Below are 27,962 nucleotides of genomic sequence, written 5' to 3'. Positions count from 1 at the left end.
AATGTTGGGTACACACAATATTTGAGTATGTATACTTTTTTTTGGAGTGTGCTTTGGACTAGATGATCTCTATGGCCCCAAAGATGGAGAAACCAAGGGGAAGCTCTATTGGAGCTGATCTGCACAAAGAAGGAATTCGTTGCTGGGAGGAAAATGATGGGAAACTCAGGGAAAAGTGAATGTTCCCTTTCTAGAGTTTGTGATAGAGGCGTGAAAAGCTGCACACAGTCTTATACACACCTGAGGTGTTGGGAAAGCCAATTTCCAAGTGTTCAGAGGAAATAGAGGTAGGATCCTATGGATGAAAATTCTATAGAAGTAATCAAGGAGAGATGGGAAACTCTCAATAATGAAATTACAGAGACAATTTTGATGAAGAAAAAAATAGGAATTGTCTGAAAAGATCAATGTGGATACATAGGAAACTCATCGACCAGCTTAGGTTCCTAAAATATGTGCAGAAGTTGAGGCAAGATCAGGTAATGGAATGTAAGAGCATGGTGTGTGTATATGTGTGTGTATATAAAACATATACACACATGTATTTATATATGTATATATATAAAATTAATAGAGATCTATATCTACATAAAGATCTATCTGTCTGTCTATCTATGTCTACTATAATAGAGTTTGGACTCATCCTAGCTGAGAAAAGTAAAGGATATCTAAATACTTGGAAAAGGAGGAGGATTAAAGAAGACTCAGTAAGACCACTGCTGGGGTAGATGAGAAAATGAAAGCTGATATAAGAGAAAAGCAGAAATTTCCCCTCGTTTTTGGTCTCTCTGCTAAAGAGAAAGACAAGACAGAATAAAAATGAGTAATGGGAGGCTGCAAGGTGATAGAGCACTGGGTTTGCAATCAGGAAGATTTGAATTCAGATTTGGCTTCAGTCACATACTAGTTATAGGACCCTGGGAAAGTCACTTAGCCTCTGTTTGCCTCATTTTCCTCATCTGTAAAATGGGGATAATAATAGTACTTGCTTCCCAGTGGTGTTGTGAAGATCAAATGAGATAACTGTAAAGTGTTTAGCATAGTGTTTGGCACACAGTAAGTGCTATATAAATGTTAGTCATTATTATTATTGTACCCAAAGTAAATAAAGAGGTGGTTAAGAAAGCACTGAGAAGAATTCAATCCTGAAAGAACTGGAGGATATGACTGAGTCACTGAAAGTGAGACTTGAAAGGTGGTGGAGAATAGATGAAGTGCTATAGGACTGGTGAAGGGCAAAATGACCTGATTGGTTTTGTTTTTTTAGAGATCTTTGGACTATAGGTCATTGAATATGGCATGGATTCCAGGAAAAATTCTGGACTAAATCATTAAAGAAATGATGAGTGAATATTTAGAGAAAGAAGCAGTAATCCCTCTTGCTTGAGAGGCAGTAGGCTCAGAGTGCAGATTTAGATGTGTATATATATATATATATATTTGTACATATTACATGCATATATATTACACATCATACACATATGTAATATGTATATTTGGACATGTTCAATGCAGGATTTTTTTTCTTCAATCACATGTATTTTGTAATAGAGGTTTTGTTTTTCTTGCTTTCTCAATGTGGGGAGGGGGTGGGGGGAGGGAGCACAGGCATATCTTCATGGAAAAATATAAAATTTAATTTAAAAAAAGGAAGTAGTGGCCATAATGAGCCAGTGCAGTTTCACCAAGAACAGGTCATGCCAGACTAATCTCATTTAAAAAGAACACCACGAGATTGCTGGGCTGTTCGATCAGAGGAATGCTGCAGACATGGTTTACCTTGGAGCAAAGCTTCTGATAATGTTGCTTAAACTACTCTGGTGAAATAGATGGGGGTCACCCAAAAGTACATTGTGTTTAGAACCGGCGGAACTGGCAGATCCAAAGAGGTTGATGTCAATTTGGAAGAAGGTCTAATGGAGTGCCCCAAGACACCGTGCTTGGCCTTCCACGTTTTTGTCAGTGACTCAGATAATGACAGAGATAATGTGCTTATCCAATTTGTAAGTGGCTCAAAGCGAGGAGGGGGTAGCTATTACACTAGGCATCAGTCAGGATCCAAAGCAATCTTGAAAGGCTAGAACTCTGGGCTGAATCGGATGAAATTGAAACTTGGTAGGGATCAAGGTAATACTTACACTTGGATTCAAAAACTTAATTTCATAAGTATAAGACTAGGGAACCCGGTTAGATGGCAGTTTAGAAAAGTTCTAGGGGGAGGGGGAAGCTGGGTGGCTCAGTGGATTGAGAGCCAGGCCCAGAGATGAGAGGTCTCAGGTTCAAGTCTGGCCTCAGAAACTTCCCAGCTGTGTGACCCTGGGCAAGTCACTTAATCCCCACTGCCTAGCCTTTACCACTCTTCTACCTTGGAGCCAATACACAGTATTGATTCCAAAATGGAAGGTAAGGGTTTAAAAAAAAAAAAAAGAAAAGTTCTAGGGGTTTAAGTGGCTGCAGCATAGATGGGCTGCATTACTGTGGAGTGCCCCAAGGAAGACAGCCAAGGATAGAGAAAGACCTTAAGCCTCCATTTCAAGGGGACCAGTTGAAGGAATTGAGCTATTTAATCGGGAGAAGGAAAAATTCAAGGGGAACATGAGAACTGTTTTCAAGTGCTTTGAAGGGCTTTCATGTGGAAGTGAGATTAGCCTTGTTATATTTGGACCTAGTGGTCAGAATCAGGAGCAATGAGTGGAAATTGCAAAGAAATTGCAAATTACAATTATGAAATTGCAAAGAAATTGCAAAAATTTTAGGATTGATGTCTACAAAACACATTCTAACAATCAGCGTTGCCTAAAGGTAGAAAGGGCTGCCTCAGGAGGTATTAGAGATCATTATACTATATTCTTCTTGGAGACCTTCAAGGATTATGTGTTGGGTATGTTTTAATTGGAATTCCTTTGAGGTATGGACTTGGTCTAGATTAGAGTTCTTAACCCTTTTTGTCCTTTTTGAACCATGGACCCCTTTAGCAGTCTGGCAAAGCATTTGGATCCTTTCTCAGGATGCTTTTTAAATAATTGAAGGAAATGCTAATGTTTCAGTTAAATGGCAGGGAAAATAAAAATGTTGTTTACTTCCTATCCAAGTTCATGCATATCTTGAAATCTATCCATGGATCACTGAGGTCCTTGGAGACCATAGGTTAGGAACCTTTGGTCTAAATAGCTATTGAGGTTCCATCTAAATCTGAAACTCTGAAATTCTATCCCTACTAGCTCTGGCATTCTGTGCTTCTGGGTTCAGTTTATGGTATTGATCTCTTTTATTAGCATAGATAATTATGAAAGAGCTGATGTGGTCATTCTTCACTGACAAGAAGTCTAGACAAAGACACATTCCTAGTTTGAAGCACTTCACTTTTTAGGATTGCTAGGCATGGATCTCTCTCTCTCTCTCTCTCTCTCTCTCTCTCTCTCTCTCTCTCTCTCTCTCTCTCTCTCTCTCTCTCTCTCTCTCTCTCTCTCCCCCTCCCTCCCTCCCTCTCTCTCTCTCTGTCTCTCTGTCTCTGTCTATGTCTCTGTCTCTGTCTATGTCTCTCTGTCTCTCTCTCTCTCTGTCTCTGTCTCTGTCTGTCTGTCTGTCTCTTTCTCTCTCTGTTTCTCCTCTAGGGCACTTAAGACCACCATTAACAAAAATCACCTTTATCAGGACAATGGACTTTTATCAAATAAGAACATATCTTTAAAGGGTTTTGTAAAACCTTAAAACAGCATCATATGCCATATCAATGGGAGTGATTAACGTCACCTACCTAAGTTCTAGAAAGCAAGAGAATAGCCACCACAACACATTCCACTTGTCCTTGTTAATGATCCAAAAAGAAAGGAGAGTTTTTCATTTTACTGAGGCAAAAGGCTGGAGAAAAGAAAAAGCGGTTATATTATCAGTTAAAAAATCTTTTTCTCCTTACCCAAGACATAAATCTCACTGTTGACTACAGCAGTACTGAATCGGTATTTAGAGTACTTCATTGGTGCCCGCTCTCTCCATTGATCTTGACCAGGGTCATACTGCAACAGTCGGTTGCTTAATCGATCAGGCTCATCATCAGGGAGATCCATCTGTATGAAATATGACAGCTATATAACAACATACCATTTAGAGATGTATGTGAGTAAGCGAATGCAATTAATCAGGCCAGACAGCCAAGTAGATAAATAGCATCAAGTGAAGTGACTCAGACTCACTAGAATTCACCAACTCTCCATGACTTGTGGTTATAAGTGCACTGTCAAGATCAGATGAATTTATAGCTTAGCCCAGTGGGGCTGAGGTGCTGGGTTAAAACAAACAAGCTGTGATTATTGCACTGTCACAACACAGCTTTTTTTTTTTAATGGAGCAGCAACTGAGTCTAAAAAATGAAGCCAAACTATTTTAGCCCATTTTTTTAGTAGATTTCTATTTTGTTAAAGCGCCCTTTGAGAAGGTCCCTGAAAAGCTAACTTCCCATTTTGCAAAGCAGTTCTTCTTTATAGAGAGAATGTATTTGGCCAAAATGGATGGAGTCACAAAATATTATTTTAATAATTTACTAAACATTTTCAGATTATAATTTTTCATAACCATAAGGTCACTTATTTTATTTTGGGGGGAAGATAATTAATTAAACAGAAGAGTTTTATAGTCCTCAAGACAAGAAACTTCTACTTTGGAGCTATTGGTTTGTATATTCCTTAAGGAAAGAAGTTGTGCTATTTGTTGTGGAATTCTGTGCCACAAATACTGCGGACTGACAAAGTAAGGAGTTGGGATTTTTTGACTTGAGGACTCATCAAGGAATTGCCATGCAGTAAAGGGCTCACTTTAATGACTTTGATCATCACTCTTCAGTCTTGGGATCCCATTTGGAATTTAGAGGGCAAAGGAAAGTGTAGTAAAGTCCTTAGGGCTCCACTTTAAACTGATGATAACATATAAAGACCACAAACGCATATGAGAAAGGGACTACAACCTACCATCCACTACTGTATGGAGCAGAGAATATTTGTATCCAGTAACAAATATCTTAGCCTTTATAGAAGTGAACAAGAGAATACATAAGAAAAAGTATTTGTTGAATGAATGTCAAATAAATCCCGAAAGGCAGAAACTGTTTCTTTTATGTCTAGCTTATCATGCAAGTTTTTATAAATTTCACAAGAAAGAGAAATAGAGTCTCTATCTCTATCTCTGTTTATTAGTATTTCAAATCACAAGCTCACTCATGAATCAACTCCTAGGAATAAATGGATTACCCATCTAAATAATTTATAATTATTCATGCACATATACTTTTATTAAGGACAGAAATTGCTAGCTGGATAGCTATTTCTACAGAGGCTCCATTAAGGCTCCATTATACTTTAGAGACTTGGCAGGGCATTCAGTTGAATGGTTTCTTAACCAAATATTTTTTTTCTTGTATATGGACATGAATGTATTCTAGGGAGCATTGCCTGTAAATCTAACTTTTGTAAATCAAATAAATGTCTAAAATACACCAAATGGAGATGATTATGTCAAATGACATTGTGGCAAAAAATACAGCATCCTCTTGTGAAGTGAAAATCACCTCTAATTACTGTAAGTCTGAATTTTGATAAACTTGATTTGCTTAAGGTAGAAGATATTTATAATCTCTTTTTAAAATGCTATCAAACTTGAGGGGGTTAAGAAGTAGGTGCCTAATTTAATAACAGACTGTTGCATAATAAAGCTCTACATTTCTGCTTTTTAAAGCCAAAGATTCTAAGTAAACCAATATGTTAAATTTATTTTTATTCTAAATTTCCCTCTTTATTTAAGCATCTGATCTCTATGTTAGCAAAAGAGCTCCTGAATTGTTTTCCTGAGGCTTTGTCATGGAAATCTTGATATGCAAATGCTGTTTTAGGTCCATGATTAGTTCATATTTTTAGTTATAATCAACTTCAGACGTCTTGGCATTGAACTACCAGGAAGACTGTTGTTCAGTTGTTTTTCAGTCATGTCTGACTCTTTATGACCCTAATTTCAGATTTTCTCACAAGGATACTGGAAAGGTTTGCCATTTCCTTCTCCAGTTCATTTCACAGATGAGGAAAGTGAGGCAAAGTTAAGTGTCTTGGCCAGGGCCAAATAGCTAGGATGTGTCTGAGGCTACATTTGAACTCAGGTCTTCCTGGCTTCAGGCTAAGCACTCTAACCACTGGGTCGCCTAGCTGCCCAATGGCGAGTATAGCACTTTTCAATTTAGAGTATAACTTAAAAATATGATAAGATTAAGATTTTATCATTCACATTACTCTGTTAAGTGGTCAAATTGATTTTTTTTTAATAAGACAATGTAAAAGGTTGTTCAAGCCTTTTAGGTAACAAAATATTAAGACAAAGAAATGATCTTTGCTGCTTCTCATGCATGCTTCCGTTAAATCTAGGTCAACAGGTTAGAAAATCTGACTTTAAACAAATCTTTCCTAGATGTGACTTTAGGCGTGGTTGTATGAAGTCCTTGTTGATATGTAAACATATTACCTAGAAGAGGATGGGTCCATAGTCCTCTTTCCCATGAGTTCTCCAATGGGAAAGGAAGGAAGGAAAGACATGAAGTACATCCTACTATCTACAGAAGAAAGCCTTGAGTATTGGGGTGAGTCCTATATAGATAGCCAAACGGAGAGGCAGCATGGTATAATGAAAAAAAGCACTGAACTGGGATTTCTGGTCTCGACTCTGCCACCAAGGCCAGTTGACTGACTGTAGGTAAGTCCCTTCGCTTGGTATATCTTATTCAAAAGGGACAGGTAAATGGTTGAGAAGGAGAGGTAGAATAGATTGCTTTAAAAGAGATAAAGGAAACTTAGTAACCAAGGTATGGAAAGGAAGGAAGAGACCATTAATTAATGGTAGAAACCAATGGGTGAAGACCAATGGAGGCAGAATCAGAAGTGATAGTTTCATTTTTGTATACTAAAGACCACCGGGACAGGAAGAAGAAATAGATGAAGAGTTCAGGAGACAGATCACAGGCCTGGCACAGAGGTAAAATGTAATGCTAGATCTGGACTCTGTGGGAGCTCTTTTTCTGCCAAAAGCTCCCTAACCATTTTTATTTCCTGACTTTTATCAGTGACAATTTCTTCCTTCAAAAGGTGCTGGAACCAGAGTCAGTTAGATAGCACAGATGGATAGGCTGCCAGGCCTAGAGTCAGGAGGATCTGAGTTCAAATTTGACCATAGACATGTCCTAGCTATGTGTCCCTGGGCAAATCACTTAACCCCAACTGCCTAGCTCTTGCCTCTTTTCAGCCTTAGAATAGATACTTGGTATTGATTCTAAGACAGAAGATAAGAGTTTAAAAAAGTATAGGAACCAATAAGAAGGGCTCTGAGTATTCTCAACATGGAAAAATTGGCTGCTGAGGATGGAAATGTGGGAAAGAGTGGGGAGAAGTGACTACTTCATCTTTGAACTTTTCATACAGAAAAAGAATGAGGGCTGGGTGCAATCTGACATTAAGCTGAGATTTTGGGAGAGCAGGTTTCAAAGCATCTAGAAGAATAATAGGAAGAATCCCTTTAACAAACTTTCTATAGAAATTAGTTAAGGAGAAATGAGAAACTCTGTAGAAACAACTTCAGTGGAAAGGAATTGGTCTAAGAGACTCATGGATATTTAGAAAACTCCCTGACCAACTTAGATGGAAAAAAAGACTCTCTCTCTCTCTCTCTCTCTCTCTCTCTCTCTCTCTCTCTCTCTCTCTCTCTCTCTCTCTCTCTCTCTCTCTCTTTCTTTCTCTCTCTCTCTCTCTCTCTCTCACTCTTCTCTCTTTCTCTTTCTCTCTCTCTCTCCATATATACATACATACATGCGTGCACACACACACACACACACACATATATGCAATGGTAGTAGGGAAAGGTAATAGAAGATGAATGAGAAAGTACACCATGGTCCTGACTAGTCTTATAAAAAATACCAGGAATTCTAAAGCTAAGAATGATCTCAAGCTAGCGAGGAAAGCTAAAGATGACAAAAAACAATTTTTAAAAGCTATTTTGGAAATCAAAGACCTTGCTCAGCATGGATGAGATGATGGTAACAGATTACAAAAAGAAGACAGATGCTTAAATCTTAATCTTGTTTTTTATTTGCCGGGGAAAATTATATTTGAACTAGAAGTATAACCAAAATGGAGAGTTGTTACCTAAGGTAAGTATACAAAAAAACAAAACCCCAAACCAGAGAATCAAGTTGTCTGACAAGTTCAAGGCCCTAGAATGATTATGGAAAGAACTGGCAGATGCGATTGCTGAGAAATACTCAGTGATCTTGGTGAATGGGAGAGGTGCTGGAGGATTGGAAAAAGGCAAGATTTCTTGATTATTTAAAAAAAAAAGGGGGGGGTGGGGAGAAAATGGAATTAGTTTGACTTTGTTTCCTGGGAAAATGCAATAATGCATAACAGATCATTAAATATACAATTGATGACCTTTGAGCTAAGGAAGTAGTGAATCCAGTGAACCAGGATGGTTTCATCAAGAATAGCAAACTAAACCCACATTCTTTTTTTCAACAGGATTTTGTTGTTGTTTAGTCATTTCAGTTTTGTCTGACTCTTCATGACCCCATTTTTCAGGGGGCTGGGGGCAAAGATACTGGAATGGTTTGCCATTTCCTTTGCCAGCTCATTTTATTGTTGCTGTTTAGTCATTTTCAGTTGTGGCTGACTTTTCTTGATCCCTTTTGTGTTGTTTTTGTCCTGAAGCAAAGATACTGGACTAGTTTGCCATTTTCTTCTCCAACTCATTTGACAGATGAGGAAATTGAGGCAAACAGGGTGAAGTGACTTGTTTGGGGTCATACAGCTGGTATCTGAGGCCAGATTTGACCACAGGAAGAGGAATCTCTATTAAATGAGGAGAATGTGGGAGACAGAGTTTACTTAGATTTCAGAAAAGTATTTAATAATGTTTCTCAAACTATTCTTGTGGAAAAGATGGAAGAGGGGTAGATACTAGTACAGTACTTAGAGGACTCATTGAACAGTCAGACCCTAATTAGAGTTTAATAATTTAATGTCAGCTTGGATGTCATTAATAGTTTAATGTCTGCTTGGAAGAAGGTGTCTAGGGTCTGTAAAGAGAGTTGAGCTTGGTTTTATACTGTTTTGATATTTTAAATTAGTGACTCAGATAAGAACATAGTTAACCTGCTCCTCAGCTTTGTAGATGACACAAAGTGAGGAGGGGATAGCTAACACACTGGTTAATAGTTAGGGTTCCAAAAGATCTCAATAGGTTGGAGTATTGGGCAGATTCTAATAACATACAATTAGATGTAAAATCTTGCACTTGGATTTGAAAAATAAACACTACAAGCATACATTGGAAGAGGAATGGCAAGATAACATTTCTTGTGAAAATGATCTGGGGGTTTTAGTAGACTGCAAGCTTAATATGAAGCAATAGGGTGAAATGGAACCCCCCCCCAAAAAAAGAGAAGAAAAAGTCCAATGTGATTTTTTTTGTACATTCAGTGTAAACCAAGAAGCTAGTTTGCATGCAAACATGCTAGTTAGATACCCAAGAAATTTCTTAACCTGTGGGGTCCATCCTCCCATCACATAAAGTTTATTATTCACTGTTACTACTGCATGGCAGGCTAGCTGTAACGGAAGAGGTGCCACCCTTTTCCAATTGTCATGCTCCACCGAATACTTGTCGACACAATTTGTAACAAGATACTGGTTTTTCAATTTCATTTGTCCTCCTATAACGTAAAGGTCACTATAGACGCTGCCTAGGGCATAGAGCTCCCGAAATTCAGTTGCACATAACTTTTCCCAACTTTTATTTCCCCGGATGTGGTACCTGTAAGTGAAAGGATAGAAGTTCAAGATTAGAGATGCCATTGCCTTCTAGAGGCCAAAATGTCTTGAGTTTCTTTTCAAATCATAAATAACATGATCTGCTTCTTGATCCTGAAGAAATAATTTTTTTTCAAGGTTGCCAAACTTTTTTTTAACAGACTGATGCAGAAAATGGAAGACATAAAAGTGTGACAACTGCTACCTGAAAACTCCTAAAATCAAAGCCATATAATTGTGCCTAGCAATAATAAGCGTGTGTAGAAAAAAAGCTGAGACAGAAAAGCAGCATCAATTATTAAAGATGAGACTTGATTTCCCAAACCTGAGGGGAAAACAATTACAAGAAACCTTAAAGAGGTTAGAAAATGGGCAGAGACCTCAACAATTCATTTGACAAACTCTACAAGAGACACCCTGGGGTAAACACACCATCAAATAGCTTCAGTCTATTTCTTAAAAGCAAAGTCTATCAAAAAACTAGGGATTCAGGGAGTTCTTTCAGATACTTATATCATTTCCAAGCAGTTATATACAGAAAAATCCCAGTTCAGAACTTTCTTAAAAAAGATAAAGGAAATAGAACTTTTCTATATACCTACCACCCCCATTTACTTATCTGGCACTCATTTTTTGTAAACCCTTACATTCTGTCTTAGAATCAATACCGTGGATTGGTTCCAAGGCAGAAGAACAGTAAAGATGAGGCAATGTGACTTGTCCAAGGTGACACAGCTGGGAAGTTTCTGAGGTCAGGTTTGAACTCAGAACCTCCCATTTGGGTCTGGCTCTCAATCCACTGAGCTACCCAGCTGCCTTCTAGAGGGTTGATTTTGCCTACTTTCCCTCAGTTCCTCTAAAAGAGTAACTTGCAAAGGTAAGGGTGGGATGGTGGTTGGCTGCAAACCAAATAAACACTGATTCTATTATTTAATCCCTCAGCAAAAAAAAAAAAATTGCTCATGCCTTAATTTCAATCAGTGTTTTAATCAGCAAAAAAGAGCATCTGATTGTTTTAGTAATAACCACTAGACACTGGGATCTAGTCCCTGCTCTTTCTAATTGTGTGACCTTAGGCAGCTCAAAGATGGCAGGAGCATACTGGATAGAGTGATAGGTTTAGAATCAACTCTGGATTTGAATCCAGGCCCTGCCACTGACTAGCTGTGAGATCTTGGGCAAATCAGTTAACCTCTCTGAGCCTCAGCTTCCTTATCTTTTAAATGAGAATAATAATATCTGAAGCACCTTTCTCATGGGGTTATTGTGAGATGCAAGTGAGTTAATGGAGGTAAAGCCCTTTGCAAACCTTAAAGCCTATATAAATACTATCATTGCTGTTATTATTTTGTTAGTTTCTGTGAATCTTATTTCTTTGCTTGTCAAATAGCAATAATTCTATCTGCCCTGCCTCCCTCACAGAGATAATCAAATGAGATAATACTTGGGAAAGCTTTAAGGCATCCAAAAAACATAAGGAATTCTTATAAACATCCAGTCGAGAGCTTTTGTGAGTAACTAAAAAAGCTGGAACACAGGGTGCTGGGCTCGACTGCCTTAGAGGGATATGGTACCATTTAAGGGCAGATCAAGGGGGTGGGGGGAGGAAAATAGGAGGGGAGGAGTGAGAGAGACAGACAGACAGATAGAGACACAGAGAGAGAGAGAGACAGAGAGAGAGAGAGAGGGAGAGAGGCAGAGACAGAGAAACAGAGGCAGAGAAAGAGACAGAGAGAGGCAGACAGAGACAGAGAGAGACAGACAGATTGACAGAGGCAGAGACAGACAGAGAGGGAGGGAGAAAGAGATAGAAAGACAATGAGAAACAGTATATATCAGTATATATGTTTTGGTCCCTGTGGTTCAAAGTAGGGCATATTGATTCTCCTCTTTACTTTATCTCCATTCTTTCTATATTTGTTTTAAAAAGGAATTTGGAAGTTTTCCAATTCATAGGAAACTTTTATTAACCCAGGATTGTAAATAACTGTTTTGGTGTTTGTGTCTTATCATCCCAAATGACTTTAAGCTCTGTACCATGCAGATTTCAGTAAATATTTGCTCAATAATGAGTACATATAAAACATGCCATTCCTCATCGGACTGATGTGTCAATCTCTTGGCTAGAAAACTTTATTCTTATCTTACCATTCTTTTAAAATCAAATAAAAAATTTAACATCAGAGAACAAAGGTCTGTAAACCAAAAATGCAGACTGAAAACTGGCTAAAATGGGCAGGAAGGATAGAAGAGAAACAGTGCTTTCTGGTCAATGAAATTTACATTGAACTATGCGGATATCTCTATAAAATAATTATATCAGCACTTGCTCGTGCAGAGTGGATTCTGGGTTCTCAAACTCTATGCCAGAGTCACTGAAGAAAAGTCCAAAGATTCTGAAAAGGCTTCAGTGTCTGTCCCGTGGAGCTGAAGACCAGTCTGGCTAAGTCCAGAGAGCTCATTACCACACATTGATGAAACTATTAGCTACAACTATTTCTGTGTGGAAGTTTCTTTCTGCCCTATTAGAAGTGTTTTTCTTTTAATTAGTACAAAAATTATATTAAATAATAATGACTAACATTAAGATAGCACTTACTATGCCAGGTACTATGCTAAGAAAGCACTTTAATAATAACAACTAACATTTATATAGTACTTACTATGTGCTGGACACCCTTCTTAAAGCACTTTACCGTTACAATCTCCTTTGATTCTTAAATAACCCTGGGAGGCAAGGGTTATCATTATGAGATAATATGGGATGTGAATAAACAATTTTTATAAATAAAAAAAAATAAACTACAGAGATCATGTAACTCGCTCAAGATCTCATAATTAGGAAGTTTCTGTGGCTGGATTTGAACTCAAGTTTTCCTAATTGCACACCACCAGACACTCTTATCTACTGCACCATCTAGTACCTCTTAGAAAGAGTTGGTTCTAGTTAAAAAAGAAGTTCGAATTTATAAAAGACTAATGCTATAAGTTAAACCTCATAACATATGACTGGAAGTTAAGAAATAATATTAACCAGATTTGGGGTATGCCCAATGTTATCTATTATAAGAAATAGCAATTTAAACAAGTTTAGAAATTGTCATGTTTCACTTTCAGGTACACACCTATAGATCTCTACATTCTTGTTCTTTTGTCGAGATAGCTTAGAAGCACTGGCTTCCCCTGCCACGATGATGTCATTGTTTTCCATAACGACCCCAGTACACACAGTTCCTAAACCTTCTCCATACTTTGGAGAGGAGAGGAAGTAGGTCTTTCCTGTTAAAGGAGCATAGCAAAAACTTGCATCTCCATAGTTGCCATGTCTTGATCGGATCCCTGTGGAATTGTTGCCAATACAAAGCAGAAGACTAGTGGTCTCCATTCCATAACGGAGATTTAGAGAAAGTTGTTTGGACTTCTTGATGGCATCTAAGGCACCCTGGATAAGATCAATGCAGTCTGAGTTACAGAGAAGTGCCGTGTTCCTTTTCAACGCTTCTCTTAAAAATGAAGGATTCACAAGTCCCAGCCTTACTTGTTTCAAAAGTTCAACAAGGGACTCGAGGCGCAACTCTCGGCTATGGTTCACCCACCTCAAAACCAAGTCCAGAATACTTTCCTCTCGGGAAATATTAAGATCATCTGATTTAATAAGTCCCATCAGTTGATCCACATCAATTTCCAGAATTTCTTCATGTAAGCTTGCCTCAGCGAAGTGCTGATATAAATATTTCTTGGCTTGATCAGACAAATCTTCTGCCCCAATATGTTTGGCAAAATAATAGATTCCTACGCAATTGGAGGCATCCATGTGGTCCATCATATATTTTTGGCACATGCTGAAGACTTCATCCATTTGCATAAAGTAGGCAGCAACAGCTACAGTCTGTACATTGGCATTATTGATGTCCAAATCCACATTGTACATATAGTTTAATATTATCGAGACACTCTCGGCAGTGATATCATAGAGTATGACTTCTTTCTGAACACATTCGAGCAAACCACAGGTGAACATGGCTTTGAAATAAGGACTAAAGGCAGCCAAAATCAGTCGGTGGCAGGGAAATTTCTTCCCTTCTGCTATTAGCACGACATCTATCATTTCTGCTAATTCTTTCATGTTCTTAATTTTGCTAAGTAAAGTCAAGCTATGTTGCTGTTTTTCTATTCCCACAATCTTGCTCTCCATGATACATGCCATACTTCTAAAGAGAGTCTTCTAATTCAGTTTGATTTCTGAGGGGCTATTTTCATGTTTAATTGTTCAAAAGGCAACAGAGATGCCACAAAGCATTCCTGGGGAGAGGAAAAAGCACAATTTTCTTATCAGAACAAATCTTCTATAATTGAATTTTAATGCCAACTCTACTGATCACAAAGGATTCCAAGGGCAGGCTACAAATAAATGCCCTTTGTTCTGACCTTTGAGTAATAAGTTTATTCTTTAATGAACTAATTTACTTTGTCATATTTATTTCATTCTGGCTTCTGATGCTTAAGCAAATGAGTAGTCATTTTCTATTTGTTCAATATAGACTCACTGAATGCCAGAGACTTTAGAGATCTCAGTTGACAGAGGAGTAAATTGAACCCACCACCACACTTCAAGTCATTCAGGTTCAAAAGTTTGGTGGCATCCTCAGCTCTCCTACTCCCTCACCCTTCTATATCCAATCAGTTGGCAAGTCTTACTTCTGCAGATATCTCATTCCCTTTTCTTCACTTAGACAGCTTCAATCCCAGTTCAGATTTTCATCACTTCTGGTCTCAACTACTACAACAGTCTCCAGGGAACTGGGCTCGTACCGGGCATCCCAACTCCCATCTCTGCCCTTTTTCACAGCCCTTATCTCATGCCTGGAATGCATTTCCTTCTTGCTTCTGAATTCCTTGTTTACTGCATAGCTCATTTTAGGTACCACCTCTGAAAGGAAGCCTTTTTAAAAATACTCACCAGTTTTTGGTGTTCTTTCCCTACTCAGTCTTTTGTATTTACTTGTCTACCTTCCCCTCTGAAGAATATAAACTCTTTAAAGTCAAGAATTGATTTCCTTTTCTGTCTCTGTGCCTGTGCACAGTAGCCAGTTAATAAATGCTTATGGCTAGTGGCAAGGTAAGAATTAGAACACAGGTCTCCTGATTTGTAGTGATGTTTTTTCCATCACCCTTTTTTTTGCACCATTTTTGTTGTTATTCAGTAGTTTTTTAGTTGCTTCCAACTCTTCATGATCCCATTTAGAGTTTTCTTGACTAAGATATTGGAGTGGCTTGCCATTTCCTTCTCCAGCTCATTTTACAGATGAAGAAAGCGAGGCAAACAGGGCTAAGTGATTTGCCCAGGATCATAGAGTTAGTAAGTAACTGAATCTAGATTTGAACTCAGGTCTTCCTGACTCCAGGTCCAGCACTCTATGCACTGCTCTACCTAGCTATCCCCATAGTACCATAGACCTTAAAATAGGATGTGAAATACATGTATCTTCTAATTCTCTTTTCTCTCTGATAAAAAGAAATACTTTCCAGTTCTTTGCCACTGCAGAGATAAATAAGACATAGTTTTATATATACATTTATCTTTTTATCAAATGATGCCTTCTCTAATGGAGAGAGGGAAAGGAGGGGGGAGTTAATTGGGTATTTTAATATGCAAACATATAAATAAATAAATTTAAAAAATTATATATGTTGCTCCTCAGAGACTTGCTATACTCTTTAGCCCTCGGATATGCAACTCTTGGCCCCTCTCTCTTTATGCATTGAGAAAATCACTTTTTCGTTTAACAGTTCTGTTGGGCTGGATGCTTGGGTAATTTGGAAACTCTCTTAGGCCGTGATCATATTTTACTCACAATTTGACATTAACTTCAGAGGACTCAGATGATGTTTATACATGCTTTCTGCTAGATCTCAAAATGAATTTACAGTTTATAAATGTTGATGAAGTGATAACATGTATTCTTTCATAGAACTGGCTAAAACAAATGTCACTCCGTTTGCATATTACTGCCCCATTGACTAAAAAAATTGTCACCACTTCTTATGTATAAAATGGTATTTTTCTTGAAGCTATGTACCTGAAACCTAGGGAAGGCAGCCTGGGCTAGCCTTGTATTTCCAGATCTGGACTAAGAAAAAGGAACAGGAGCAGATAAGAGCATTACATATTTAGAATTCTTTCACAATGCTCGGAAATCTGGATCATAAGCATTGCTTCTGATTTTAGACTAGTTCATCACCGAGAAAATAACCCAGGCCATAGATTGCAGTGAATTGTGTTCAAATGTGAGGCAGGAATACACATCTAGAATTTTATATCAACCTATATACATGCTTATATACATACAAAGATGTATAGATATATGTACACACACATACACATATTCTACTAATTACTCTTCAAAAAAGCCATCTACTCTAATTAATTACATTTCTTCCCTTCTAACTCAACCAGCCATCTGGGTAGTCTAGTGGACAGAGCACTGGACTTGGAGGTCAGGAAGACATGCCTGCCACAGGCATTATCTGGCTAGATGAGCCTAGGCAAGCCATTTAACCATTCATCTATAAAATGGGGAAGATACAAAACATTTGAAAGTGCTTTGTAAACCTGACAAGTGCTTTATAATTTCTGGCTATCATCAATCATTCTCAAATGTGTCCCACTATAACCATTCAATTGTAACTGTTCTTTCTAAGTTGGCCAGTGATCTCTTAAATGCTAAATCTAGTGGTTTATTCTTAGTGGTTATCCTTCTTGACCTCTTTGCATTATTTAACATTATTGAGCCATTCCCTCCTCCAGAATATTCTCTCCTCCTTGGGTTTTCATGATTTTCTCTCTTTCTCTTTCTATCTGTTTCTCTGTCTCTGTCTCTGTCTCTCTTTCTCTCTCTCTTTCTCTCTGTCTCTCTCTTTCTGTCTCTGTCTCTGTCTCTCCTCTCTCTCTGTCTCTCTGTCTCTGTCTCTGTCTCTCCTCTCTCTCTGTCTCTCTGTCTCTGTCTCTGTCTCTGTCTCTCTCTTTCTGTCTCTGTCTCTCCTCTCTCTCTGTTTCTCTGTCTCTGTCTCTGTCTCTGTCTCTGTCTCTCTCTCTCCTGTTTTTTTTTTTTGGTCTCTCTGGATGGCTCTACCACTGTCTGTGTGTCTATCACACCTCCTCTGACCTATATGGCTGATTCTGTACTGGATCATTATCCATAGTATTCCCTCTCACTGTAGGAGATTTCCACATGGCCTCTCTTGGAGCCTCTTTTTTCTCCCTCCCTCTACTCCTTGGATCATCTCATCCATGCCCATGGATTCATTTATTATCTAGATCCCAAATCTTTATATCCAGCTCCATCTTCTCCTGAGTCTAGGAGAATTATTGATAGTTCTACTGGATATCTTAAATTCTGGGTCCTGAAGGCAATCTCAATCTCAACATTCCAAAAAAACAGAACTAATTCCCCCCACCTCCAACAATCCCTTGTCCTAACTTCTCTGTTTCTATTGAAGGTATCAGTACCTTTTTAGTCTTTTAGATGATCCATTCTTGTGAAGTCATCCTGAACTTTTCATCTGCCTTATCTCCCTCCCCCATCCTATTTTCCCAAACTTGCCAACACTTATAAGGTCTACCACAACACCTTTGGATTCCATCAGCTTCATTCTACTCATTGCCTCTCACCTGTTCAGTGAGGCAGCCACATTACTGGACTTTCGGTTTCTTCCAGCTCCAAATCACCTTCCACATGAATGCCCAAATAATTTTTCCTAAAGCACCTATCTCACAACGTCATTCCCCTTGCTCATAATTATTCAGTGGTATCTTATTCCCTCCAGCACAAAATCAAAACTCTTCAGTTTGACATTGAAAGCTTTCCATGCTCTAGTTTCAGCCTAGAGCACAGCAAGCTGGGAAGATCATTGACTCAGATGTTAGAGGATCTTGGTTCAAATCCTTTCTCTGATGCTTATTATGTGTGCGACGGGGGGTAAATCATTTACCTTCCAGAGATCCCCACTTGCTCTAAAGTAAGGTTGGGCTAGATAGCTCCTAAGGGTCAAATCTCTGGTTCTTTGATGCTGTCTTTCCAAACCGATTTCACATCATTCCCTTTTGTACCCTCAACATTTAGGCCAAACTGGTCTTTTCTCTGTTCTCTGAATTCAGCATGCCATCTTCCACCTTTATGCTTCTGCAGAGGCAGACCTTTCATGGCTGAAATGTACCCATTCCAAACAGCTAAGTTCTTTGAAGGCAGAATATTGTCACTTTGCCTTGCATTTCCTGAACTTATTAGTGCTTTGTATACAAAAGGCATTTTATATATGCATGCACACACATATACCTCCATCTACACACACTACATTTGTATATATAAAGTATATGTACGTATATATTTGTGTGTATCTATTTATATTGATCTCCAAGTACACAAGCCAAGGAACAACAAGTGTATGTGAGCCAATCTATATATAGCAGCTAGTGCTGGGCCTGAAGTCAGGAAGACTCCTCTTTCCGAGTTCACATCTGGACTCAGATACTTAGTAGCTGGGTGACTTTGGGCAAGTCACTTAACTCTGCCCTAGTTTCCTTATCTCTTATATGAGCCGGAGAAGAAAATGGCAAACCATTCCAGTACCTTTGTAAGAAAACTCTAAATGGGGTCAGGGAGAGTCAGACATGACTGAAAATGATGGAACAACTACAGATATATATATATATATATATATATATATATATATATATATATATATATATATATATATATATATATATATATATATCGAGAGAGAGACAGAGAGACAGAGACAGAGATAGAGACAGAGAGAAAGAGAGACAGAGACAGACATCACTACCTAGTTTGTGCTTCCATTGGTGCACTGAGATTCAGAAGCTGTTCCCTTTAGGGTATAGGATCTAGATGAGAGAGAGTTTTGTTTCATCTGGGGTTGATCTGGTCAAGACTCTCCTAGTTGCTTGTCTTTAGGGTTACAAGATGGATGAGAAATTGAATGCAATCTACTTAGTCACTGACTCTCTCTCTCTCTCTCTCTCTCTCTCTCTCTCTCTCTCTCTGTCTCTGTCTCTCTCTCTCCCTGACTCTCTCTCTGTCTCTGTCTCTGTCTCTGTCTCTGTCTCTGTCTCTGTCTCTCTCTCTCTCTCTCTCTCTCTCTCTCTCTCTCTGTCTCTGTCTCTTTCTCTCCCTGACTCTCTCTCTGTCTCTCTCTCCCTGACTCTCTCTCTGTCTCTCTCTCTCTCTGTCTCTGTCTCTGTCTCTCTCTCTCCCTGACTCTCTCTCTGTCTCTCTGTCTCTCTCTGTCTCTGTCTCTCTGTCTCTGTCTCTGTCTCTCTCTGTCTCTGTCTCTCTCTGTCTCTCTGTCTCTCTTTCTCTCTCTACCTCTCCCTCTCCCTCTCTCTGTCTCTCTCTCCCTGACTCTCTCTCTGTCTCTCTCTCTCTCTCTGTCTGTCTCTCTGTCTGTCTCTCTGTCTGTCTCTGTCTCTGTCTCTCTCTCTCTCTCACACACACACACATACACACACACACACACACACACACACACACACACACACTTCTTTGGCAAATATGTCCTATACAAAACATCTTAAAGTAAATTGTATACTTGGATGCACCCCAAAAGCTGAAACATTTATTCCAATAGAATTTACTTTGAAAACAGAAATAATTACTTCCACTGCTGTGTAGAAATGTTTGTGGTTACATATTTTTTTAAATGGTCAAACATTTGTATACATCTTCCTAAAGGCCTCCATTCCTAAAAGCTTTCCTACTTTACTGTAAATTTATGGAACTCAGTGATTTACTGTTGGAAATTCTTACCAAATAGGTCTGTAGTTAAGACACTCACAGGTTTTGGAATGTACCTGGCAGTGCCTGGCTCACAGTAGACACTAAGTAAATACTCTGGCATCAGGGAATTTAAAATGTTTGACTGGTGAAAGCTGTTAAACAATAAGGACATGGTAGAAGGACACTGAACTTGTGATGGAGATCTGAGTTCTAGCTCACTAGCCACGTGACCTTTTACAAGTCATTTCATCCCTAAAGGCCTCATTTTTCTCATTTTTAAAATGAGAAGTGTGATCTAGAGTTGAGTTTTCTACCTGTCAGCTGATGGTTAGACATTTGCACCACAGTAAATCTTTGCCCATTATAAATTTTGCACTGTTAAAAAATCCTTACTTCTTAAAACTGAAAACTTTTAAAACTGGCTTCTCCCATCATCTCTCACCTTTAGCTTCTTGCTTCACTGAAATTCTTAGTCTTTGGACCATGAACCCTCCTAGAGAACTGAGATATTTTACTGGTAAAAAATAGTGTTTGGATTAGAACATTCAAGCCTAGATGGTCACTAATGATACTTCCAGCTTTACAAATTTCTAGTATACTTGTACAAAGGTACCCTCTCTCTGTAACTGGGTATACACTTTATATATCTAGTCTAGAATGTGTACATATTAACACAATAATTTAAAGTATAGACAAAGCACCAGTGAGTGACTCCTGGAAAATTATTCTTTTGATGAGAACAGTGGGTAGTTACTCCTTTCATCAGCAAGATCCAGCTAGACAACAACCTTCAATGGCTGTCACTCTCTGTTCCAATTTATAGAGGACTAACCCTTAGCATTCATCTTAATATAATTAATAATGGAAAATAAGTAAAAATATAAATGGCAAAGCTAAACATAAATCAAAAGAATGGAATCTAATTGCTTACAGTGTCACCAGAAATCCAAAATGTTGTTCTGTCTATGTTCACTATTTTCATTTTTAGTTTTGATAAATGGATTCAATTACAAATTTCCAATGAATAGTACTTCAAATTGGAGCAAAATTGTTGATTTATTTCCAGTGCTGATGCTTTGCTTTTTAAGTAGTTTATTTTTTATAATTCTTAGTCAATCCCTAAACTTAATTTCTTGATGGTACAAAACCTTTCATATAAAAATGATTGCACGCATAACATGTCAGCACTTCCTTAATTAAAAGTCAGATTATTGCTAGAAATGTAAGTTAGGGGCAGCTAGAGAGCACAGTAGACAGAGCCCCAGACCCAGAGTTGGGAGTACAGGGGTTCAAATTTGGCCTCAGATACTTCTTAGCTGTGTGACACTGGGCAAGTCATTAAACCCCAATTGATTGACTAGTCCTTTCCATTTTTCTGTCTTAGAATTGATGCTAAGACAGAGAGTAAGGTTTTTTAAAAAAAGAAATGTAATTTAAAGCTTTGGACACTCTAGCCTTTTTTTATTCTATTATTTTTGGTCTAGGCCTGGGAGTTCATTGGTATAGGGACTTTCTGTTGAAGAAGCTTCCTCTATCAATGGCAATCTAGCAATTGTTTTGGGTCCCTGAGTTACCTGGATCACTTGCCTAGTGTCATATAGTCAGTATATGTGAGAGGAAGAGCTCAATCCCAGGTCTTCCTGACTTTTATCTCCCCATCCATGATGGTATTTTGCCTCTCATGTCTGAGCTATACACGATCCATTTAAAAAAACCCTTACCTTCTTTCTTAGTATCATTTCTAAGACAGAAGAATGGCAAGGGTTAAGCAATTGGCATTAAGTGACTTGCCCAGGGTCACACAGCTAGGAAGCTTCTGAGGCCTGGATATACTATACATTTCTAAAAAAAATTTTCACCCTTAATACACAAATAGCTCCCCAATTTATGAATAGTTTAGTGATAAAGAAATATCATTTGGTTCTAATCTTGACTCTGCTCTAATTATGTGACCCTGTACAAGTCACTTCATCTCTAGAGGCCTCACTTTTTTCATCAGTAAAATGAGGAGCTTGATCTAGAGTCATGCTTTCTGATTGTTAGTTTATGGCCAGGCATTACTACATGGCAAAATGATAAAATATCACCTTATTCAGATGTCCCTTAGATCTACTTGTCCAACCCTACCATTTTACCTGACTTCCAGTCTTGCAACCCCAACTCAGAGGTCCCAGAGAAAGTTTAGACTCAAAAAAAAAAAATGAATTCATTCTCCTTCCTCCTAAACCTTCTCTCTTCCTACTTTCTCTGTCACTGTCCAGTGTACCGCCATTCTCACAGTCACTCAGACTCAAAACATACGTGTCATTCTTAGCTCCTTACTCTATCCCTGCCCACTGATAAGTCCAATTACTTTGTCAAGTCTTTTCATTTCTCCCCTCAACATCTCTCATATATGCCTTCTCTCCATTGACACTGCCACCATCTTGGTAAAGGCCCTCATCATCTCATGCCTGGACCATTTCAATCTCTTTCTGTGGTTCTTGCCCAAATCTCTCTCTACTCCAATCCGCCCTCCATTCAGCTGTCAAACTGATCTTCCTAAAGTTCCGTCTGTATCACCTCCTTGGCACACAGGAGTTACAAGTAGGCCAGTGTAGCAAGATTATGTGGAGGGGAATAACGTCAGATTTATGTTTTAGACAAATTACCTTGGTAACTGAGTGGAATATACATTAGTGAGAAGTAGTGAGAGATTAGGCAGGGTGATTAGACTCTTGAAATAGTCCAGGGAACAGTGATGAGCGCCTGAATGAGGGTGGTGGCAGTGTGAGAGCAGAGAGAGACTTATAGAAAAGGTGTTGTGAAGGTAGAAATTACAAGATCTGTCAACAGAATAGATGTGTATAGTGAATGAGAGTGAGGAATTGAGAATGAAAGCAAGGTTGTGGGCCTGGGGGGGGGACTGGGAAGATGATGGTATCCTCAAAACAAAAATGCCAAAGTTAGGGAGAGGGCAAGATTTGGGGAAAAGATAATCAGTTGTAGTTTTTTAAACATGTTGAGTTTGAGATGACTATGGGACATCCAGATCAAGATGTTTAAGAAGAGGGCTTAGAAATGACCTTGGGGGCAGCTGGGTGGCTCAGTGGATTGAGAGCCAGGCCTAGAGGCAGGAGGTCCTGGGTTCAAATATGACCTCAGACACGTCCTAGCTGTGTGACCCTGGGCAAGTCACTTAACCCCCATTGCCTAGCCCTTACCACTCTTCTGCCTTGGACCTAATACACAGTATTGATTCTAAGGCAGAAGGTATTGGTTAAAAAAACGACCTTGAAGGAGAAATTAGGGCTCAATCTGAAGATCTGAGAAATTTCATAGAGCTAATATAATAATAGCATCTATGGGAGCTAATTTTATCAACAAGTAAGGGTACAGAGTAAAAATGGAGGAGGGCCCAAGGCAGAGCCTTGGGGGACAACCAGGGTTAGTGGATATGATACTGATGAAGATCTAGCAAAGGAGTCTGGGAAAAATCAGTTACACAGATAGAACTGAGAGCATTGTCATAGTCTCAGAGAGGAGAGGTGAACATGAGAATTACAAAGAGATGAAGGATTAGATCTGAGAAAAGGACATTAGCTATGGTAAATTAAGAAACTATGGATAACTGGAGATGGACATTTCAGTTGAATGACGTGACTAGAAACCAAAAGCAGAAGGTGTAATAATAATAATGACAGCTATATTTATATAGTTCTTACTATGTGCCAGATAGAAATCACAAGAATTGGCAACTGATTGAATATTCAGGATGAGTAGGAAGAAGAATAACACCAAATTTTCTAACCTGGATGACTGCAAAAGTGGCGGTGCCTTTCCTGATAACAGGGTAGTCTAGACGAATAATGGGTTTGAAGAGAAAGATAATGAGCTCTGTTTTGGACTTATGGAGCTTCAGATGGCTATGAGACATCCAGGTTGAAATATCCAATAGGTGACTAGTGATTTGGGACTGGAGCTCAGGAACTCCTTTCTTTCAGTGGAACTCCTAGGGAAAAGCTTCAATGCCTTCACCTTCTTACCTCTTGCTTACAGTCGTAACCTCTTAAAATCATGCTTGTCACTACCTCTCCGTTGAAACTACTTTCTCCACGGTTGCCAAAGATCAACTTCCCACAATGCCTAATTCCTTTTTTTAGGTCTCATTTTTCATGGAGGATATGACACTATTGACCCTCTCTTCTGAATACTGTCTCCTTCCAAGGTGTTCATGACATCCTTCTGTCACCTTTCTTTTTGTCCCTTTGGAACTGATCTTTTTTAGGGTCCTTTGAAGGATTATCATGGGTGTCCAGTCCTCTGTATGTGAGTATGCCTCAGGGTTCTGTCCTGGGCTATCTTCTTTTCCTTCTCTATACCCTCTTTCTTGGTGATCACATCAGTTCCCATGGGTTCAATGATCATCTTTGTGCAGGTGGCACAGATCTGCATATACAATCCTCATCTCTCTCCTAAGCTCTAGAACTCAATTTCAGACTACCTGCTGGACATCCCTGCTAAGGATCTCAAAGTCAACATTTCTAAAACAGAACTTAAGCCCTTCCTTCCTGCTAACTTCCTTAATTCTGTGGATGGTAACACTATTTTTCCAATGACTGATATTCAAGACCCTGGAGTCATCTATCCTCTCATTCATTCATTCTGATGAGTTGCCACCTCTTGTAGATCCTACCTCTCTGTACCTTTGTTCCACTCTCTCTATTCACAACACAAACAACCTGGTCTTGCTTAGACTGTTGCAATATCCTCTTTTTTTAACCCCTCACTTTCCACCTTAGAATAAATACTGTGTATTGGTTCCAAGGCAGAAGAGCAGTAAGGACTAGGCAATGGGGGTTAAGTGACTTGCCCAGGGTTACACAGTGTCTGAGGTCAAATATGAACCCAGGACCTCCTGTCTCTAGGCCTGGCTCACTATCCACTGAGCCACCCAGCTGCCCTAGCAAAATCCTCTTAATTGACTTCCCTGAATCTAGTTGTTCTCTTCTTCAATATACTGGCCAAACTGATGTTCTGAAAGCATAGGTCTGGCCACATTCTCTCCCTGCTGAAGCTTTGATAATTTTCCATTGCCTTTAGGATAAAATATAAACTCCTTGGTTTGGCATTTTGAAATCTTCACAATCTTTGTCTAGCCTCTCTTTTCAGTGGGATTACATATTATTCACTCATATGGTATATGCTCCAGACCAGCCTAGCTATTCCTGATATCAGACATCCATTTCCTTCCTTTGCACAGGAACCACCCACCATGTTGAAAGTGCTTTTCCTTCTCACCATTGCCCCTGGGAACACACACACACACACACACACACACACACACACACACAGAGAGAGAGATACAGACACATTTCCTGTATTTTAAGCACATTCCAACATTGCCATCCGCCCACCTTTACCTGCCCCATTAGGACATCCAGGTCCTTCCATCTGCTTAAAGCTATTTTCTTTAATACAGGATGTTTTCACATGTCCCATAGGGCAGTTTCAAGCTCTTAAAATGACAGTGGTACTAAGATATTTGGGACTCTTCTCCTGATTAGAATATGATCTCCTTAGTACACAGTAAGTGGATTATAAATACTTCTTCAGTCATTGCTCTAATGCTTTGCAAACCTTAGGACACTATATTAGAGTAAATTGTTGTTGTTAGTAGTAGTAGCATAAGACATGACTAAACGCATTTCCTGAATGAATAACTGACTTATTTCAGTCTCTTGACCCTAGTAAACTGTTGGCAACTTGGGAAGGCCAGTCTGAAACAAAAGAAAGGAGCTCTCAGGCCTGGAGTCCGGAGGACCTGGGTTCAACAGACACTTCCTAGGTGTGTGACTCTGGTCAAGTCACTTAACCCCCATTGCTTAGTCCTTACCCCTCTTCTGCCTTGGAACCAACAGGTACCATCCATTCCAAGGCAGAATATAAGGGTTTAAAAACAAACACCCTAACACTGATCAGGTTAGAGATAGGGGCTACTCCAGGAGGCCCAAAGAACCATGTAATGAGAGTACAAATGGTCGCCATTTAGAATGCACTTGAAGAGTTGTATATAGCATCTTTCAGGCATGTTCTCATTTGAACCTCACAATTCTGAGGTCCAGTCCCAGAGCTTTAACTGACTTACTTAGGGGCACAAACTTGTAAATGTCTGAGACCAGAAAGAAACTCCCATTTTCCTTGTCCCCAGGCCAGAGTCTTATAAAAAATGAAAAAAAGAAAAAGAAAGGAGCTCTACAGCCGGAAGTCTTAGATTTGAGTCTCCCATAAGCCACAGACTTCCCTGGGCCAGCCCCTTCCCCTCTCTGGGCCACAGTTGGCTTCTGGGCAAAGTGAGCAGGTTGGCCAGGACTCAGATTAGAGCCTCTTCCGCTCTCTCTGAGGACCTGCTGGCCGGCCCCAATGCACCCTAGTCCCTACCCCATCCCACTGCCAGGACCTTGCCCCCACCCTTCCCCCTCCCTCCCGCAAGCCTCTACCTCCCTGGGAATGCTCACCGGGCCGGGGGCGCTGGGGCAGCTGCGGGGGGGCCCCGCCTGCTACACACTCATCCCCAAACATTCACACTGCCCAATATGGGCCTCCCCGAGGCTGCCAGCTCTATAAATAGAAAGGGGGTTGGGGGAGGGAATGAGGAGTTGGCTAGTGAAGAAATAGGAGGAGGGGGAGGGAAGAGATGGAGGGGAGGAGGAGGGGGGAGGCTGGGGAGGATGTCGGAGACCTGAGAAGGGAGGAAGAGAACTGGCAGAGGCAGCAGCAACAGTGCCCCCGGGAGCTATGGTTGGATGGGCTGACTCCTGGGTGAGCAGACTGAGAGACGCTGCTTGGCTTGAGAGGAGTGCAGAGACCTCGAAAGCTGCCAAGATTTGGGTTCAGATCTTCCCTCAGCCTCATCCTGGCTGTGTATGAGCAGGGGCAAGTATTTCTTGGCACTTCCCTTGTTCATGCATTTGTTAAGCACCTGGTAAAATTAGGGATGCAATTTATTCTCATTCATTCATTTATGAAGCACCCAGTAGCACCGGGGATACAGTTTCTTTTCATTAACCCATTTATTAAACAGCAGAGCTGTGGACAGAGTCTCCTCATCTATCCATTACTTAGTAGGGAGAGGGATACAGTTTCCCCTCATCCACCTATTTATTATATACCCAGTAGGACTGGGGATACAGTTTCTTTTCATTAACCCATTTATTAAAAACGTAGTAGGGCTTCAGATAGTCTCCTTATTTACCTATTAAACATTTAGTAGGGATAGGGATACAATTTCTCCTCATCCACCTATTTATTTATTTATTGTTTTTATGACCCTTTCCTTCCCTCTTGGAATCAATACTATGTATTGGTTCCAAGGCAGAAGAGTGGTAAGAGCTAGGCAATGGGGGTTAAGTGACTTGCCCAGGGTCACACAGCTAGAAAGTGTTTGAGTTCAGGTTTGAACCTAGAACCTCCTGATCCATCTGCTCCCCCCCCCCATCCATTTGTTTAGTACTTAGTAGGACTAGGACTACATTTTCTTTTCATTCATGAGTTATGAAGCATCTCTAGTAGGGCTGGGGACAGAGACACAGATATTGGGGAGGGGGACCTGGAGAGGATAAAACAGGTGCAAACACACACAGCTTATATATTTATCTCATGAGCCCTCAAAAAGCTCAAGTTCTACGGAGGAAAAAGCAACATGTGTAACTATGTAGAAGTACACTTGTCTTCATGCAACAGCTGGTGCCCTGAAAGAGCTTAAGTGCTGGCAGTGGGGAGCAAAACATATTTGGAGGTACAGACCCTATTGAAGGCATTTTCCTTTAATTTTGAGATGCAGAAAAATGAGTTATTTCTTTAAATTTTATTTTTTTTAATTTTTTTTAGATTTTTGGAAAATGTTATTAACTGGTTAATTTAGAATATTTTCCCATGGTTACATGATTCAGGTTCTTTCCCTCTCCTCCACTTACCCCCTCCCACATCTGATGATTCCACTGGGTTTTACATGTGTCATTGATCAAGACCTATTTCCATATTATTGATAAAAGAAGTTATTTTAACAGAGAGTGGGATTACCTTCATCCAGTCAAGTTTATGCATCCCTGTGATGATTAACAGTAATACTTTACCTAACACTAGACTGTCTAGCTCTAACTGTATTACAGCTGTAACTGATTCCCTCTTGAGTCTTCTAAGACTGTCAAGTTAAAGAAGGGCTGTCAATGTCCATCAACGGAGGGAATTTCCCTAGGGAAAGTCATCTACATAGATGAAATGATAAGTCTCCACCTAAAAAAAAGTAGAAGGGAAAATCCAGTTATGATGCCCTTATTTCATCTCT

The 27,962-nt window shown here is 39.5% G+C and overlaps 1 protein-coding gene across 2 annotated transcripts; it reads right to left on the bottom strand.

The window, feature by feature from the left end:
• Positions 1-3,505: 3,505 nt before the first annotated feature.
• LOC130453551 (kelch repeat and BTB domain-containing protein 12-like) lies at positions 3,506-26,241 on the bottom strand. Of its 2 annotated transcripts, XM_056804743.1 has the most exons (4): positions 26,134-26,241; positions 12,962-14,138; positions 9,570-9,840; positions 3,506-4,067 (listed from the first exon to the last, which is right to left on the bottom strand). In XM_056804743.1, the coding sequence occupies exons 2-4, from the start codon at positions 14,041-14,043 to the stop codon at positions 3,894-3,896; spliced, it is 1,527 nt and encodes a 508-aa protein (XP_056660721.1). In that variant the 5' UTR covers positions 14,044-14,138; positions 26,134-26,241; the 3' UTR covers positions 3,506-3,893. The 2 variants fall into 2 exon arrangements, with proteins under 2 accessions (XP_056660721.1, XP_056660720.1); XM_056804742.1 differs by lacking the exon at positions 3,506-4,067 and having other exon boundaries at positions 8,095-9,840.
• Positions 26,242-27,962: the final 1,721 nt, after the last annotated feature.

This window comes from Monodelphis domestica, chromosome 7, assembly GCF_027887165.1.
Source record: "Monodelphis domestica isolate mMonDom1 chromosome 7, mMonDom1.pri, whole genome shotgun sequence".
Taxonomy (NCBI): Eukaryota; Metazoa; Chordata; class Mammalia; order Didelphimorphia; family Didelphidae; genus Monodelphis; species Monodelphis domestica.
This window is presented reverse-complemented; position numbering and strand designations above follow the sequence as displayed.

Bases quoted from the DNA above. Each gene is read 5' to 3' on its own strand.
- LOC130453551 (XM_056804742.1), bottom strand. From the start codon at position 14,043: ATGGCATGTATCATGGAGAGCAAGATTGTGGGAATAGAAAAACAGCAA. The intron at 9,841-12,961 runs GTGTGTACCTGA...TTTCACTTACAG, and splicing joins AAGAATGTAGAGATCTATAG to GTACCACATCCGGGGAAATA.